General features: G+C 41.6%; 1 protein-coding gene across 4 annotated transcripts; it reads right to left on the minus strand.

The window, feature by feature from the left end:
• Positions 1–394: 394 nt before the first annotated feature.
• Positions 395–9,763, minus strand: SLITRK5 (SLIT and NTRK like family member 5). 4 transcript variants are annotated; one of them, XM_051779722.1, is made up of 3 exons: positions 9,596–9,763; positions 8,085–8,179; positions 395–7,093 (listed from the first exon to the last, which is right to left on the minus strand). In XM_051779722.1, exon 3 carries the CDS (start codon positions 7,083–7,085, stop codon positions 4,206–4,208), a length of 2,880 nt encoding a protein of 959 aa, XP_051635682.1. In that variant the 5' UTR covers positions 7,086–7,093; positions 8,085–8,179; positions 9,596–9,763; the 3' UTR covers positions 395–4,205. The 4 variants fall into 4 exon arrangements, with proteins under 4 accessions (XP_051635682.1, XP_051635685.1, XP_051635686.1 ...); XM_051779725.1 differs by lacking the exon at positions 9,596–9,763 and adding an exon at positions 9,338–9,429; XM_051779726.1 differs by lacking the exon at positions 8,085–8,179.
• Between the last annotated feature and the right edge of the window lie 9,460 nt (positions 9,764–19,223).

The following is a 19,223-nucleotide window of genomic DNA, read 5'->3' on the forward strand; positions in this document are numbered from 1 at the left end:
CCACTGTATCTGTTTCCTAAAAAGAATAATCTTAAGATATAAGCTTTATAAAAAACTAAAACACAGGAAAACATTCAGAAACTAAATACTGCAGTATAGAGAATCAATTGAACATGTTTTCACAACCTTAAGTGACCATTAAAATAGTAGATGGTAAATATTAAAAAAAATGTAAAAATTTGGGTTTTAGAACTATAGAAGTGTAAGATGCCTTTATATCAGACTTTTAATCTGGTGTTTCAAGTAGTGTGTAAGAATGTCTAGGAATTACAGAGTATATCTTCTGGGATTAAGTTGAAGGAGAGGGGAGGGGAGGGCAGGGGAGGGGAGGGAAGGGGGGGGGGGAAGGGGAGGGGAAGGGGAAGGGGAAGGGGAAGGAGGAGCGGAGGGAAAGGGAAAGGAAAGGGAAAGGAAAAGGAAAGGAAAAAGTTCTCACTCCTAAACTCACCATTTGTATTTAAGACATTGAATTGGCTTGATATGGGAAAAAAAGGTAAGAAATATTTCTTTAACCTAATAAATATATATGTTTTATATTATCACAATTTATGTTTTGTTTCCAGTAATTACACTGAGAAATCATGATTCTCTTCCACCTTTTTTTGTTCTTTTATCACAGAATTTCATGCACTTTCGAAATAAAATGTGAGGCCATATGAGTGATTCAGCACGCTCAACATTACTTGTCAAAGGACAAAAAATAAAGAAAAGAGGGGAAAAGTCACTTTAATTACCAATCTAAACCAGTCTGATAACCAACCTAAAATAATATACTGAATTCTCAAAATAGTGCGGATTTTTTTGTCTTGCAGTATTACCCCTTTGGTCAGCACTAACTGAGCAGATCATCATGCAGAAGGTTTCACTGATCTTGCTAGCAAAACAAAGGCCATATTCTTACAGAAACAGTTTTTCTTCAAACAAATTATCCTATTTTCAAAACAGAGGCACACCTACCTTTGTCAATGTCTATTCCTTTCCTATTTCTTATGCCTACTCCTTCTTACAATAATTATCCAAAGAGGGTGTATCATTGTAGCCACTGTGTGGGAATTTCTACTTCCATTGAAGTCCTCATTCACAAATAGCCCTTTCAGATATGTTTCAGGATGTTAACAGACTAAAGAATATTATTTTTCACTCTGTATCCTTTTTTAAGGATTTATCTTCAGGAATGCACTTTCTGTAGGTAACTGATGTAATTTAATTTTTTTCTCCATTAACGGAAGTAATAATATTTTTTTTTCTACTGAAGATAGGAAGCTGAAAAAATTTAAATTAATTGTTCTGATTGCAATGTAGATGATTAGAAAAAATCTTCATTACCAGTTATTAAATGCACGTGGAACACATGGAAGCAGCAGTAATATTAACCTCAGAAAAGGCAACATCAGAATGTAAGCATAAACAGAATGCCAAGGCATTTCTGTCAACTATTACAAATCAAGTAATTCCTGCTCATTTACTCATTTGTGGATGCTGCCTCTTTGTGGCAGTATGCCATGCAAAATGTACCTTTCACATTAAGGACCTAATCCTGTGTTTGTATTGACACCTATGCAAACTTATGTTTATGAGTCTAGAATCATACAGAAAACATATATATGCACATGAACAGACCAAGTTTGCAGGAACTTCTCATTCAATCCTTACTGAGTTAATTTCTCTCTGACAAAGTCAGCAAGGCTGAAAATTTTCTTACTTATACCCATTTAACAACAGTGTGCCTCTACTGAGTTTAAATGGGAGAACCAGACCACTGGTTTCAGCAATAAAGGCAGTAATTCAAAATTAGGGCTCCAAAACTGCACCTCAGGCAGCAACACACACATCTCTCATCAGTGTCAATAGGAAGTCTGCAGGAGATGGCGAGCAGTGAACAGAATAGCCATGTGTTGTGTCTCTTGTGACAAAAGAACACTCCTCATCTCTGTGTTTCAAACTGAAATAACACTCCACGTACTAAACTGTCCAAACTAAATACAGTCATGCTTGCTGGTTGTTTTTTCTTTTTTTTTTTTTTTTTGCTTTTGCTCAATGTGGGTGGCATAGAAAGAACACATGCCAAGAAAACATTTATCTTGAATTCCAACAGACCAGTTATATAGCTTTGTTTTTGTAGAAAGTGACAGATTGTACATGGGTAAGAAAAGCAGAATAGAACAGAGCCCTTTTGCAATAAAAGATTTACTAGGGAACAACGCTGCAAACAATATAATATATAATAACCTAATGAAGGAAAAAAAAAAACATGTGAAGTATGACTTACCCTATTCCACATATTAAAGAACACTTCAGTAAGGAGACAAAATGTAAATATAAAGCTATCCTATTCAATATGTTGTTGAATCACATATCCCTATGTTGCTTTCTGACCCATGTTATGCACGTCGGTAATTACCACGCCATATTTTGAAAACAGAGAACACATTATGTTTTGCCTAGAAACATTAAATCTTTTTGATGAGCCATAATTGCTAGTAAAGAGAATCCAATGTAAAACCAGATTATTTTGGCAAGAAATTTTAAAGTTCAAATACTCATTACCTCAGGATCTTACATTTGAAATATTTACCAAGTGTTTATTCAGAAACTATTAAAAAATCACATGTGCTGGGATACATATCAGTTGTCCCCTCTTACAGTGATGTTGTGTTTATTAATATCCTTGCCATTGCTTGCTGCCCAAAAGGGAAAGACATTTTATATAGATGTGTACAGTCCACCATTTGGTCTTTCAGGATGCCAGTAAACATGTGGATCTGTACAAGTGCAATTGTACTTGACTAAACAATCAGAAACTGGCTACAACAGTTGCAAAATCATTATATTTTGGTTAACTAATACAAAAGCAAAAATGAAAAAAGAATTGAAACTGACAAATCAAAAATGAAACACTTTTTTTTTCCTGATAAAATGAATGCCTTCTACATATCCCTCACTAGTTTGCCCAACCAGACTCCTAAGCAGGAGGTTGCTAAAAGGTATATTCTCAAATAGAAACATGATTTTTTTCTATTGTGATCGGATTTCATGTCTTAGATTGTCTGTTAAGATTTGGTCATAACTGGCATTATATCTAATGATTTAAAAGGTCCTTTTGATTCTACATCATATTTGGAAAAAAAGCTCTCGGTGTAGTGCAACACTTTAAAGGAATATGGAGACTTTGGACCTCGTCTTGAATTTAAAAAAAAAAACAAAAACAAAAACACTGAAACATTCCAGTAGTTTTACTTGTAAGAATAGTTCTGCATCCTCTATCCTAATTTTTTTGGCTTTTGACTAACTTTGCTCAATGAGTGAGTCTAGAAAACTACACTCGTTGGTAAAGTTGTTCATGTGCTTAAGTGCCTGCAGGATGAAGGCCTAAGCTGGGACTTCTTTCACAAGTAGAGACACTGAAGTGAGTTAAGAATTTGCAGGATTAGGCCCTAAAATAGTGAAGGAAAGAGAAATGCTAATGTGCATATAAAAATAGGTGCTACAATAAAATATTTTTTTATATTTCATCAATAAATTATTTTCACTAACCAGTTATGGATCATATATCTCTGCACTCTTTAATGATTTGTCCACATCTACAGCGATCCTTTTAAAGATCATAATATATTTTTGAATTCAAAAGTCCAGAAAGTATACAAACACATCCTTAAAAAAAGGAAACCTTGTATTAAAGTCGGGGTGTGCTAATCTCTCCAAAAAAGCCATTTAGACTCACCCATGGCAAAAAGGGGAAAATGTGCGCTGTACTCTTCAACCAGAAAGAAACCCAAAATAAAGAATGTCTGTTAGAAAAAAATAAAAATAATAATAAAAAAATAGTGATAGTGACTTTTGTACTTGTGACCTGAACATGACCTGACAGGAACCTCCTGCCACCTTCCCCAAGCACACGTGGACACCCGCACAACACCAGTGTTGTGCCCATTTTACAAAGCAGGTGGTTTCTGACTTCCAAATACAGTAAAAGAAAAAAGAATAAACTAAACTGAACAGCACACCCTTTCAGAATCATTCCCCGAAGCTGAAAAGTCCTGTGCCAAGGCACTTCACCCTACAATAAAATGCATTAAAGGGGGAAAAAAGAAGGTGGGTGAGGTGGGAGGTCAGCATTTCTTTGTTTTGCGTGTGGTTGTTAAATACAAATACTCTAGAGAAGGAGCTGCTGAGACTGGCGAGGGGACGGGGAGGGAGGCTGTTTCTCAGAACTGGCTGAATGTGGTCTGTTTTTCCAGCACTTCGAGGTAGTCCGGCTCTGCGTTTAGTTTTGCTTTTAGCTCCAAGTACTCGTTCCTGTTGGGCTCTACATAGACAGTACTCGGGGGGCTGTAGAGCACCGTCTCCCGGAGCCTGCTGTCCCCCGGCCCCGGGTGCAAGTACTGGTGCGCACGCCTAAGGTCATAGTTAGGGGAGTAGGTGTAGGCGGCAGGGAGCTTGGGGTAGTCGGGGAGGGTGGAGCCGGGAGTGCCCAGCGTGGAGGAGGAGTGTTTGTCGGGCTCCAAAATGCCCCTGTAAAAGCGATCGGCGTCTTGCACTGGGGAGAGCAGCTCCTCCCGCGGCTCGATGGTGCTCACGCTGTACGCGGGGCTGCGCCCCGGCGCGTCCTCCCCGCCGGGCGCCGGCGGCGGTGGGGGCGGAGGGGGCGGCGGCGCGCCCCCCCCGGGCGACAGGGGGTGGCTGCTGTAGGTGACCTTGAGCTCGTGAAGGTCTTTGTAATCCTCGCCCGAATTGCCCTCCCGGGAGCGGTAGATGGGGTTTTTGCACATGTGGCCCAGGGGGTGCGGGATGTACTCGTAGACGTGGCCGGCGGGGGTCTTCACCTTGGGCAGCGCCGCGCCCCCGCCGCCGCCGCCCCCGCCGCCCCGGTGGGGCGGGTGCTGCTGCAGGTGGGGGTGGTGATGGTGGTGGTGGCCGCCGCTGTAGACGCTGTACTGCATGTTGAAGGAGCTCACGTCGGAGTTGTTGGCGCTGGCGTGGTCACCCTGGCCCTTCTTGCGCCGCTTCATCACCAGGACGAAGAGCCCGGCCGCCACGAAGACGGACATGATGAAGACCAGCAGCAGGCTGAGGATCAGCACCGAGAGTGGCACCGAGGAGGTGCCGCCGCCGGCGCCGCCCGAGGGCGCGGAGCCGCCCGCCGCCGCCGTGCCATTGAGGCGCACGGTGGAGGAGGAGGGGGTGGTCCTGGCCGGCAGCTGGCCCGGGGACGGCGTGGGCGTGGAGACGACGATATCCGAGTAGTCGGGGCACAGCAGCTCCGCCCGGACGGCCCGCATGTCGCTCTGGGCAAACTTCTTAGGGGACTCGCAGATAACCTGGTCCACCAGGACACCGGTGTTGAGCTGCTCCAGCCACAGCTTCATGCCCACCACGTCGCAGGTGCAGTCCCAAGGGTTCTCGTGCAGGTCGATCTGCAGCAGGGATTTCAGCTGGTCCAGCACCCCGCTCACTGGCAGGTAGGAGAAGTGGTTGCTCCGCAGGCTCAGCCTGTAGAGAGACAGACCAGAAAAAATGTTCCCTGGCAAAGACCTCAGCAGATTGTTGTTCAAAAACAAGAGCTGAAGGTTGGGGACAGATTCAAAGGTGCCTGCCTCTATCTCCCGGATGACATTGTACTGCAGGAAGAGGTACTGCAGGCTTTGCAGCCCATAGAACAGCTCTGGGCTCAGCCGCTCGATCCGGTTCCCATTCAGGTACAGCCTTCGCAAATTAGTTAAATCCCCAAAAGCCCGGTCCTGAATGACCGAGATCCGATTATTGCCCAGATGTAGCAAATCCAGCCCGGTGGCATCCACAAAATCTGCCCTGCGGACCAGTGCAATGTAGTTTTCCGTCAGATACATCTTCTTAGGATTATAGGGTTTGGGCTGCAGTTCAGAAATGCTCTCAATCTTCCTCTCCTGACAATTGACATTGAGGCCCAGGTCAGAAATCTGCAAGTTGCAAGTGCAGGCAGTGGGGCACTCCAAAGGCACCGGGGATTTGGTCTGGTAGGCAATGCTGGGGCCATAGTTGCTGTATCCCAAGTCTTTTGAGGGTAAGCGGGAGGTGGGGCGCACCCTTGGCTTGTTGGGTTGGCGGGTCCCTTTGGGGGGCTTCAAGGGAGATTTGTAAACAGCTGAAGAAGAAGTAGCCACGGAGTTGACCGAGGCTGGGGTTGTGTGGAAATACCCTGTGGTGCTCAGTGGTGTCTGAGGTCTCATTTCATAATCAGAGATGAGCCTCCTGGGGCAAAGCTCCTGCTTGGAGACTTCATCCAAGTCTCGACCATGTAAGCGGAAAGGGGTCTCGCAAACTACATCTCCCACCAGAGCAGAGTATGAGATACTGTCCAGCCAATCCTTTAGAGCAATCAACTCACAAGAGCAATTCCAGGGGTTTTCCTCCAGCTGCAGCTCCACCACTTTATCCATGTGCTGCAAGAGGCCCATATAGGGCAACAGCTTCAGCCGGTTACCCCTCAGGTCCAGGTGAGTTAAGGGCACAAAACGGAAAAGGTTGTTGGGCAAACTGGAGAGGAGGTTATCATTGAGAATCAGCACCTGCAGCAAATGCAGTTTGCTGAAGGCATTGGGTTCAATGATGCTAATATAATTATAATCGACCTGTAGGTATTCCAAACTCTCTAGCCCAAGGAAAGTGTCATCCCGTAGAAGTTCCAACTTGTTATTGTTCAAATGCAGCCTCCTTAAACCTCTCAGACCATGAAAGGCCCCAGTTTCGATGTCTTGGATGTCATTGCTCCCCAGATGCAAAATTGAAGCCCCGGTGTAATTGACAAACTGGTTTGGGTACAGCCTGTTCAAAAGGTTCCCAGACAACAAGAGGTGGTAGACAGGGAACCTTGGTGGACTGATCTCAAAAAGGCTGATGATCCCTCTGTTTTCACAGCTCACTGTTAAGATGCTGTCCTTCTCCTCACAAGGACATGCATTATCACAGATTTCCCCATAATACTCGATGCTTTCTGCCCACGAAAGGACTAGCGATGTTAAAGCAAACGCGATCGTCTGCAGCATCCAGATATGCATTTTTTTGTTGAGGTCCTGTTCCAAAGTTACTGTAGAGCAGCAAGCATACATTTTATTTCCTGTAAGGATAAGGAGAAAAAAAAGAAAGTACCATAATAGTACAGCCCTGTAAAATTTAAAATGGAAATAAAGTTTATGTATGTCTTCATTAGGGTGGGAATGGATTGTTAATCAACAAAAAAACCAAACCTCCTGTCACTTCTAATTCCCATACTTTCAAAAACTGGATGACATGCATTGATTAAAGGGTTGATAGGCAACTCCTAGTGAGTCAAATGCCTGCGGTGTTTAAAACAGTGAGGTCACAGTAGGAATTGTTCTGCTTCTGTTTGTGTGGGGTGCATTTCAATGCTTCCTTGGATCTTTTTCATGACCAGCCCCATAAATATACATAAAATGGCTGTCAGTTCAGTTTCACGTTTCTAATTTAAGAGAAAAGAAACACCATTTTACGAGATTTCCCACCTCCCCTATCACCCAGCTCCCCCTTCCCTTCAGAACCTCCCCAGTGAACAGCGCACCAAGGTCTTCCCCTCCTTCTACCTTGATTTTTAACCGTTGGTGGAAATACCATGGTAGGAATCCAAAGAAAAATATTCAGTGCTGAAAACGGCAGCTTAATTCAACAGAGAGAATACTGACACATTCTCCCCATCACACATTTCTTAAAACTCTTTTATGTTGGGTTTTTTACTCCTAGCTATACATTTACAAAGCACATACTCACCCACACAGATATGCACACACACACACACACACACACACACACACACACACACACTCACCCCCAGATGACTTCTGTGGAGGAATTCTTCTGTAATGAGATTAAATACATTAACCTCCTACTTCAGTGCACTCAACAGCTCTCTTCAATTAGAAAAATTTTGTATCTTTACACAAGCAAATAATTTTAACTGATTTTTGATTCTCCCTCAAGTTATACACAATGTAACAGAGCCCATTTCAAGCAGAAGTCTTCAGTTCTCTCTCACATACACACACACACACACACACACACATACTCTTAAAAGAAATATTTTAACCACTCACCCAAAAATTGTGAAAAATGTAAAACATGCTGATCATCTTCGGAGTTTCATCCATATCTGACATAGCGCTTATTCCCAATGTTCTGCAAAACTAGCCTGGTAGAAGTGGAGAGATCTAAATAGGTCTGGTGAAAATATCTCATTGCCAACACTCCAAGCATCAGAGTTACTGATTATAAGCAGCGATGGCTGTCAGTACTCTTTATCCTTTAGGGGAGAAGACACCCAGGCTGATTAAAAGCCAAGGAGGGTGGAAGGGAAATCCTACCATTGACCTACGTCAGTAATTTAATGCCTGAATTTCACCTAGCTGGAAACAAATGCTTTCCTTTCCTTTCTGCAGTCTTTCTGACTCCTTGTGGCTTTCTTCTACTAGTCCAAAAGCAATATGAGTGGGGAAAATAGATGCATTTTGTGTGTTGGTAAGGGAAGACCTAATAAATCATCAGGCTTAAATACTGGGATCTTGGAGGAGGCTTGCATTTTCTAATGTTCACCTCAGAGCTCCAATCCTTATGACACAACTCTGGTTTGGAGGAAGGTATCCTAAAAAATGAGAGGTCTCAGTACTGCAAGACATCTCCTGTGGCATCAGGTTCACGGCTGCAAATCTAGCACTTGCAGCAAAGGCAGTCATGCAGCAAGAAATCGGAAGTCTCGGTGAATCTCTCTCTAATTCTGACCAGACGTCAACTGGATCAGAATTACTCAAAGCAAAAAGGCTTCATTGCATAAAGGCAGCAGAAATCTTACTCAAAGGCATGTATCTAGCATATTCTTTCTCAGTTTGATCAGATCCATTCATCCATTAACCAACAGTTCTTTGCAGAAAAGAAAAAAAAAAAGACAAGCCATTGAAAACCTGCCCGGTCAGTGTTAAACTCCCAGGCATTTTACAACTTTAATTCAATTATTGTTAGAAAAGGAGGCAAATACAATTTTCCTTCCCTCTTCCTTTCTGCCTTTCTCTCACAAAAATAAAAAAAAAAAAAAAAAAGGTGGGTGGGGTGAGAGGTAAAGAGAATAAAGTTGTAGCTGGCTACATGCAAGGTTGCAATCCCGCCCTGGAAACCCCTCTGTGGTGACTGTGTGCTGCTGTTCGCCAGCTCCCTACAGAGGTTCAGATTGAGAAAGGGGGGGGGGGAAGTGGGGGTGGGAGCGACGGGGGGGAGGGGAGAAGAGAAAAGGGGTTGCATCGGGATTTTTCTTGCGTGTGTGGGTTTTTTTCCCCGAAGAGTTCAACCCTTAGCTTACCGCACTGCATATCCGGCTGGAGGCAGCTTTCAGTACCGCCGACAGCAGCAGCGAGCCAGCAGCCCCAGCCGGTCACTGCCACCGAACTGAGCAGCACCCCGAGTTGGGAGACATGGATTTCGGGGGGGTGAGGGAGGCGGGGGAAGGAGTGGAAAGCAACAGCAAGCAAAGAGCTGGCTGGGAAAGGGTGGGGGGACGAGTAAGGGAGGAAGAGAAGAGGGAGAAGGGAGAGAGAGAAAAGTCGACCCCGGTACTTACTTCGCCCGAAATCTCCAGGGCCCAAGCATGGTGGCAGCCCATGAAGAAGCCTCCCCGCGGCGCGGCGGCGGTGTCGGTGTCGGTGCGGCGGCGGCCGGGGCGGTGGGTGCGGAGCGGAGCGGAGCGGAGCGGGCTCCCCCCGCGCGCAGGCGGCGCCGAGACACAGCGCTCGCACAGGGGCGCGCGCACACGCGCGCACACGCGCCACACACACACACACACTCTCACACACACTCACACTCACACAGGCGCGCGTGCCCGGGCAGCCGCGGGGGCGCGCCCGCCACGCACGCGCGCTCTGGCGCGCGCGGCCGCACGGCGGGGGTGGGGGCGGCTGGCGGCGCGATGCGCGGTGCGGAGCGGAGCGGTGCCGCCACCGCGGAGCGCGGGTGGGGGGCGGTGCCAGGGGAGCGAGGGCGGGGCGGCGGCGCCGGGGGCGCCGGGGGGTGCGCGGGGAGGCGGGAGGGAAGGGGCCGCGGTCCGGGGTGGGTGTCCCCGAGTGACGGCGCGGTGGCAGCGGCAGCAGCAGCCGCCGGCGCCGTGGGGCGGCGCGCCCCCCGCCCGCACGGGCACGCACGGCGCGGGCACACGCAGCACACACAGATGCCGATACGAGCGCGGCGTTCGCCCCGCCACACCCCCGCACTTTCCCCAGCACGGGCCAACTTTCCGGTCACTCCGCCGCCGCGGACACCGCCCCGTCTGCCCCCCGTCCCCTGGGGCGATAGTCCCCAGCCACCCCCGTGCTCTCCTCGCAGCGCTCGCTGGCCGCGGCCGGGTGGAGCGGAGCGGAGCCGCGAAGGGGGGGGCAGCGGGAGCCGGGGGTCCGGCCGCGGGCGCTTCCTGTTCGGGAGCCTGCGCCGCGTTCGCGGAGACCGCGGGGAATCGGGTGGTCGCGGTGAAACGAAGCGACGGTTTTCGCCGCGCACATCTCCCGAAACCGGGGACGCGCGCGCGTGTCGGGGCCGTTCAGTTTGTGTTTCCTCCTCTGCCCACCCCGGCCGCGGGGCGCGGAGGGAGCCGGGGCGCGGCTGCACCCACAGCAAACTAAGCGGCTGCGCGGCCGCCCCTCTCCCTCCCGGGCCGCTCCCCGCGGCCGCGCTCCGGCCGCTCCGGGCGGGCGCGGCGCCTCTCGCCGCCGCCAGGTGGCAGCGCAGGGCGGCGGATGGGCCGCGCGGGGCCGCCCCGCGGGCTGCGCCCGGGGAAGGCGACGCCGTGGGCGCCGCATTCCTGTTGTTGCCGGTGGGATCCCCGGCGTTATGCGGTGTGCTCTGGACCGCAGAGGGTAACACTGGCTGGCTAGCAGTCGTGATGGTTTTTTTTCGGGTTCGATTTCGGCTTTTATTTTCCGCCAAATTGCGTGTTTGGCTGATTTAAAAAAAAAAATTTAGGAAAAGTCATTTAATTGCGTACGGTGAAAGATGTGCACTTGGTCGCGTTTGTGTATTCATTACTGCTGTGGACTCTATGGATTGTAGTACATAAGTTGAATAAGTGTTATGCATACAGGAACACATGGAGTATATCCCATGTGCACAGCATGGAATCGAACTTTAACTCAAAGGTAATGCTAGATGTGGTTGTGGCTTCGTGAGTTTTATTGTGTGAGTCTAAACACTGAACAATGTTCTGCATATGGTGTATGATTTCAGTACATGTATATCTTCAGCAGACCTCTGTTAACTCATATCTTAACATCCCAACGTGCTAAACCCAGAGATGATTGTAAAGAATCATCTTTTTCTTCTCAGCCTTCCTCAAAAGGCGTATTTTTCTTCTTTGCAAACATAAAAGGAGTGTGACTCAAATCCTCTTTCCCTAGGCCTGAAATAAGCGAGATCTTATATTTGAATGGAAGACAAAATTTTTATATGGACCAAGTAATTTTCCTGACCTTGTAGAAGCTTTTGGAAATCTTCTCAGTGGGACAAAGTACTTACTTAAATTCTTAAAGGATCACTGACATTCCCGTTTTGATGCAAAACCAATTAACTTAGTGGAAGGTTTTGAATGGTTTTAGAGTGAGTTCCAAGGTGCTAATTTTAGTCAGGAAAAAAATATCAAACCATACAAGGTACTTTTCCTTCCCCCCTTACATACAGTCTCTTAAGCTTTTCTGATATTTAATATGGAACTTACAATAGTGGAACAAAAAGAATTCACAGATAGTAAACAGAGATGTCTAACAGGAGTTTCTTATGGCCTCGCTATTTTTGAAAAACATCTTTGTTTTGAATTAATAATTCTGCACTTTGAATATATGGGGGTTTATGCATATAAAACCCCATATATTGCTTGCATTTTTTAGGTCTGTCATATTTATAGCATCTGCTTATTTTTCTATGCTATTTTTCTCTCTGACACACAAAATTAGACACATGTAAATACTTCTTTTATTCATAACAGAGAAAGATATTTTAAATAACCCTGTCAGCTAGGCTGAACTTAACTCCTTCCATGAAACTCTTCTGGAGAATTTGTCATTTCATAAAACTGAAATCATGTTAAAAGCTATTATGTAAAAGTCAATATTGGAGACGTATTTCAGTTTAATTGTTCTGATCCTGTACTAGTGAGATATTAAAATGCATCATAAATAGAAAATCTGATTTAATGAAATCTTTCTTCTGCGTTGTTAGACTGCTAGATTGTTTTAGTAGCATGCATGAGATTTAAATAGTTATTGGTGTAGAACTATCATGCTGTTGGTCCATTCATTTTTATTCTAATTAACATTTTATTTTTAGTAATAGACCTTAAAGTTCTGTAAAGTTTTTCAGAATTTTTATTTCAATATGTATGACTAGTATGAGAGAACACAGCTCTATATTGCGTACTGGAATTGGAATTAGACTCCATTTGAATGGAGTCTAATTCTAATTTGAATGGAGTCTACATAGTCCAAAAGAATTTCTGACAGTGAAAAGTTACATCTGAATGTTGAACTGGAACTGTCACTATAAACCGAAGCACACAAACATCAAACAGTAAATGCTGCTAAATTTATGAGAAATAAAGATGTTTTTATTATTATAGTGCTACCTCTTGCTAATTTATCTTTCGTCTACGTTTCATTAAACTGGGAAATCCTAAAAGCCTTTAAACTGAAATACTCAGGAGGAAAGTTGGAAATAACTCATATAATCCTCACATGGAATAAAAATAGAGGGACCTGAGTGAAGATGGAACAAGAGAAAAGATAGATAAACAAAAGGATATGGGGCGTACATGCATTATATGTATAACAACTTGTAAGTGTACAGATCTACCCCTTTTCTATAGTACTTCAATCAACGACAGTGGCAGGAACAATTGATCTAGCATGTGAAACCAGATACAGGAAATCGGGAATATGGAGGTTCCAAAGTCATTAAGTGGCATACACTGAAACAGAAGGATGGACACTCTTTGTTTAGTTCATGCACTAAAACGTATTAAGGAGTGAAGACTTTAACAACAGTGCAATAAAAATGTTAAATCTGAGGTTGAAGATGAGATAGTATGCATTTCAATGAAAATCGTTGAGCAAAGGGTAGGAAAAATACTTAATAGGGATGCAATTTATTGTGAATCTGCTGGTACAGATTTGATCTGGATAATAGTGCCTACAAGTAAGGGGAGGGGGAGCAAAAGTTGAGATTGTGTGATCATGCAAATTTGTGTGATTTCTCATGGGTAAATATCAGCAAAAAGTTCAACCAGTGATGCTAGGGATGATGAGATTTTGAACATTATAGAACATTATAGAAGATTGCTTCTTTTATGGAACAGACACTGAGGCAAGGATAACTTAGACTAAATCTTAGTAAATGATAGGATCTACAGGAAAAAATTATAGAAAATAAATGTGATGGTTTAGAGCTTTTCTACTTCATGTGAAGTTGCAAGACAGAAGAATGTGAAGGATCTATGATAGCAGTCCAGTGTTTCAGAAAGGCAAACAAAAGCAAAAAATTTTAGTGAGGAGTACAGGAAGTAGAATTTAGGTAACATATATTACTGTATGTAAAAAAAAAAAAAAAAAAAAAAAAAAAGGGCAAATTATATTAAATGTTTACACTGGAGAAGAGGGAAAGAAATGAAATAGGCCCCCTAAACAGGGATGAAAAAGAATTCCCAGAAGGTAGCAACCTTAAGCAAGTTATTAAGAGTAAGCACAAAACCTAAAAAGAATGGAAAAGAGATACTGATTAGCAAGAAGAAATCTGCATCAATAGTTTGAAAGTGTAAAACCAAGCTGAGAATGGTCAGAAATCTTGTTAAACCAAAACTTGCACAGAAACCTGAAACATAGTGAAAACTTCTTAAGCCATGTAAGTAAAATGAGAACTTAAGAAGTGGGACGGATGTTAAAGGATGAGGTAATCATTAAGAATAAAGTAGACCTGGACTAAATAGATACTGGAAAAGTTGCCTCTGTTTCTGATAAGAATTTTTATATATAAAGAGAAGTCACATCATCAGTGTATCTGGTCCTGGTGGACCCAAGCATTTGGTCCAGCAATATTCTGTCCTAAAGTACTGAAAGGATCAACACATGAAATTCAAGTCCAAAAGTAAGCAAGACAAAAATTTTGGAGAAGCTTAGAAAAGGATACAGTACATAATCTTGAGAGGGGGATTCTCTAAATGGGTGGAAGTCTTTAGTGGATTTTGTTGGTGGCCAGTTTTTAGCTCAGTCCCTTGTAATACACTTAACGCTGATTTCAGGGTATAAGATAAGTGAGTCTGGACAGAGTTTGTAGACCGCACAAAATTAATGTTTTTTCTGAGAAACAGATGTGTTGAGATACATCATGGAATCATGGAATCATATTGAGGTTGGAAAAGCCTCCAAGACCATCGAGTCCAGCTGTCCCCCAGCACCGCTAAGGCCACCAATAAACACGTCTCCAAGAGTCACATCTACATGGCTGTTAAATCCCCCCAGGGTTGGGGACTCCACCCCTGCCAGGGCTGGATGACCCTTTCAGTGAAGGAATATTTCCAATATTCAACCTAAACCTCCCCTTGTGTCAATATATATACTATATAAATATTTGCAAATGTAGCCTTACTGTTTGTATTTTAGCTTGTCGATATTTCTGAATTTAATTCATGTATATCTATATATTTTTTCTTGTGTCCCAGGCTGATAGAGATGGTGTGAAATTGAGTAATGTAATCTACAAACTCAGGAATGAAAACCTTTACTGTAGACTAGGAAGATCCAAGTTTATAAAAAATTCTAAAAATTTGAAGGTAGTAGTCAATCAGGAAGTGGCTATAGGTTGCCATTATAAATGAAGTACTTATATAAATGGAAAAGACAAGTGCAATTCTATGACGTATTAGACAGGGTGTTCTAATAGGTGGGGAGGCATTATTAGTATTGTAAAGAATGTGTTTTTTCAGGAGTTCCTGCTGTATTATGCATGGTTCTGGTAATACATTCAAATAAATTAAAATGAAATTTAAAGATCAGAAAGAAACTATGGTAATTAGGGCATGGAAAATATGTCTATGGAAGAGTGATTAAAAAAAAAGGCATACATAGCCAAATAGATATTGAAAGGACATGTGAGTCCTTACAAATGCATTTTTAGTTAAATAATAAAAACGGCAAAAAGTATTTAAACTGAAGAGTGATGTTGGCATGCCATCAAGTACTTATATATTGATTACAAAGCCTAGGAATGTGAAGAAATTTACTGACTGACTGAGACTGGAAAGGTCTTCCAGATAGGTAATCAGGCCAATAAAGTTTTTTAAAATAGAACTTGAGAAGCTTACAGAAAAGAATGTGTAATTGAATGGGACAGTTCTTGTTAGTAAAGAGATATTTGTGGCAAGTTGGGAAAGAAAGGGCTTTTTGAAGAAGATGGAATATGTTTTTTCTACATTTATACTGTATCTCTTCTCTGCCTCAGGGCTTACTGCAGGCTCTGAGGTCAGGTAGGATGTTTTCTCCCTTTATTGTATAATTTAGATTCTGAGTTATGTTAATTTCTTTCTTTCTTTTGTTCTCCTTTGTATAGTGGGACATGTTTTAAGTCCTAGAACATTCTGCAGAGAATTTCTAACATATTTCCTCCTATTATGGGGGTCTCCACAGACTGCTAGTGGTGCCCTTTTCCCCCTTCTTCCTCCTTTTTTTCTTCTTCCCCAAGGAAGATTAGAGTTTTGACTTTTGGTCTTCACTGCAAAATGAAAGGTTTTGAGTCAGTGGGTAGTACCATGTCGTGTAAAAATCCTGTAGATATCTGTCTCTGTTTTTTTTTCTTTTTCTTTTTCCTCAACTAAATATCTAGTATATTGCAACCCTCAACTGTGAGAATGTAGAAATTTAGATAGTCCCTTCCAGCAATATGTTTCTATTACTACTTCTTATGAAAATCATATTCAACTCTGTTCCATTATCTCTAAAATACTAGCTAAACTTTCAGCATTTTCAATAGGACATGGCATGGATTAAGTGACATATAGAAAAAAATATCTCTGAAATTTCCTAAACTGTTCTGTCATTATACATTAGTTCTGACTTTTCATTTTTCTTATCTCCTTGCTATACTTAGGATTATCAAATAATTAAAATTATTTCACATCAAATATGTCTAATATTAGGTATCTAAATCTATCCATAATAACTGAAATAAAAGGATTCTGATTTCATGTGGCTCTGAACACTTCCTCTGGGGTAGCTTCTTAGGTTTTCTGGTGGAAATTGTAGGATAGGAATTATACAGACGTTTATTCATATTCTTACATACAGGAGTAACCTTAAGGTACAAATCTGTTAGGTTATTCTTCTTTTCTTTTTGCTTTAATTTTTTTACAGTAAAGAGATTTAACAGGAGAAACTCAGAGAATTGCTAGGTGTTTTCTGCCTTAATGGTTAAAAAATTCAATAGAAGGAGTAGGCTTAAAATTTTTATGCCACATTAGTTAATAGAAATTTGAGTATGATCAGTATACTACCCCTCGAACACAGAGACTGACCTGTCTCATTCCTGTTCACTTTGGGGAAGTTAAGCATATCATGGGAATTTCTATTGAACTGTTCCTCACAAGCAAGATAAGCAGGTGGATACAGGTGCTTAGCTTTATGTTTTATAATTTTTAATATATAATTTAATAATTTATAATTTTCTCTGAGAATAATCAGTTGTTTTACTGTTTTGTTGCTTTGGGGTTTTTTTTAACCTACTTGCATACCTTAATTGATAAAATTAAAAATCCTTAATCTTATTTAAAAAAAAAACAAAACACAAAAACAAAGCCAGTCTTACGGATTTCTACATTACATGTTTAAACATATATTTACAAAATATAATACGTCAGTTTCATATATTTACAAACTCACTTGATAGCATAGAACAGGTTGATTATTAATGAGACGGTTTTTATTTAAAATAAATATGTAACTTTATTTACACAGTGATAATCAAAAATCAATCTATTATTTTACCATTCTACCTAATAGGCACGATAACTGTGTTATGTTGTATTAAAAAGAAGTGAAGAATGTTTTGTTTTGGTTTGTATTTTTAACTGAGTGGGCTTACTCCAATAAAAGTGCAAAAGCCTCAGAACGAACTGAAGTTGCGTGTTTTGGCTGCTCGGCATGACCTGGATTTCATACCAGTGGTGGCTCCTCCAGGTCTTCTGACTGGGGAGTTTACATCAGTTTCTGCCACTAGGTGTCCCTATATGCCCCCGTGTGCCGGAAAATGCCTGGTGAAAACATTAACTGAGGGAGGAGAACGGGAGAAATTGAGCGGGAGTAGTAGAAAACATAATAGTAAACGTCCTTCATGGGTTTTGACTTCTGTTTGGCAACTATCTGGCACGTTACTGAAGAGGAAATATGAATAGATTCATGATTGTGCAGTTGGATTTCAAAACAAACTTTTAAAAAAATGGATAATAATGTGCTCTTAGATATTACCTAGTTTTCAATATTATGCAGTCTTTTTGATATTATGTAGTTATATACATGTATATAAAATGAGGAATCTTCTAAAAACATATCAGTTTAAGCTTTATATTTGATAAATTTATTATAATTTTAAAATTATTTATACAATTTTGGGTAAAAAATGGATTTTCAGATAGTAAACCCTTTTAATTAATTACATATGTCTAAGAGCGATGAAGAAACGTGTACCATGAATAGCTTCTCTAGAATATCTTGATAAATGGGATGTTCCACGAAGTAGGAGCCTTTGATGGATTGTACAGACCTCTAAACCTTACAATTAATGTTTCGATAGATCACTAGTAATGGAAAATAATTTGTTTTAGACTACAATTCTTTTCATAATCAAGTGGCTATTAGATGTTATGCAAACGTTCTTCTAGTGGGACATTTGTTTAATCAAAGTCAGCAGCCATTATGACATGAGCACTTTTAAAAGTAATAATAATAATAATAGTAATAATAATAAAAATAATAATAATAATGATAATAAAGTAAAAATGCAGAGATATGAAGATATGGTCTTTCAGGTGTAATAAGCAAGATACTTGAACAGACACCTCAGAGTATTAAATAATTATTTCCTTTCACGTCAAAAGGCTGCATGTACAATGACAGATGGATTATACTAATACTGTGCATTCTCTTTTTCAAAATACAGACCCTTAATTAAAAAATAAGCAAGCAGACAAACAAGCTTTCATCCTTCTAATACTATTCAAAACATGACTAGAGAAAAACTACTTTTCTGAACCTATAATTCTGAGCTTACTTGTTTTGAACTTGTAGAGAACAATAGCTCTGTTTTGGAGATGCTAGCATTGTTAAGCATTTTTCTTCTGGATATTTGTATCACACATAGTCTAAGAATTTGGAATTAGAGAAAGAGGTTTTATTTCATTTACTAACAGCATAATTTTGTTGGAATGTCTCCACTGGTTTTGAGTTATGGTCTTGGTTTAAAATTTGAGCCCATAGTCTGTTAAGCCTGATAAGAGTTACAAGTCCACTGCACTGAAAATTTATGAATTGATGAATACATTAATGAATAATAGCTTGTTACTCTTCATCAGCCTTGTCTACTTCATGTTACTGGTTCTTCTTTAGAAGTAAACTAACTGAAAGTCAGAGTGAAAGCACCCTGTACCAAAACAGATATGATAGTCTGTTATTTGGTTTGGATTTTCACTTGCCTATTTTAAATTAAATTGAGTTGTATATTTCCTCAGTTGACAAGACTGAGTTTTTGTAGACCAAAAAAGCGATGAGACAAATTTACTAAAAAACTGAAAGTCTGTCTTTGAAAATATTGGGATAGGTTCCCATAGTCTTTGAACCACTGGATGGAATCAGGCTAATTTGAGTATCTATTGTTTAGAATTATCTATTGCTTAGAATTCTATAGGAAATGGAAGGAGGAGGACTGGTGCTTTATTGTTCAATATGAAGAAATAGAACATCTTTTGTGACCAAGGGATATTGAACATTCTGATAGACAAGTGGAATACACAAATAAGAATCTATGTTTTATAATAGTGAAATAAATGAGTAATACAAAGTGTTTAATTAGTTTACTGGTGAAGTTATGAGTTTAAGTGAAAAATATTAGTGATATATGTCATAAAAGCTTCTATATTTCAAATACTACCTATATAAAGTATACAGATATCT

This window comes from Manacus candei, unplaced genomic scaffold, assembly GCF_025592945.1.
Source record: "Manacus candei isolate 608988 ecotype Guabito, Panama unplaced genomic scaffold, ASM2559294v1 h1tg000014l, whole genome shotgun sequence".
Classification (NCBI taxonomy): domain Eukaryota; kingdom Metazoa; phylum Chordata; class Aves; order Passeriformes; family Pipridae; genus Manacus; species Manacus candei.

Coding starts and splice junctions, on each gene's coding strand:
- SLITRK5 (XM_051779726.1), bottom strand. CDS start 7,085: ATGTATGCTTGCTGCTCTACAGTAACTTTGGAACAGGACCTCAACAAA.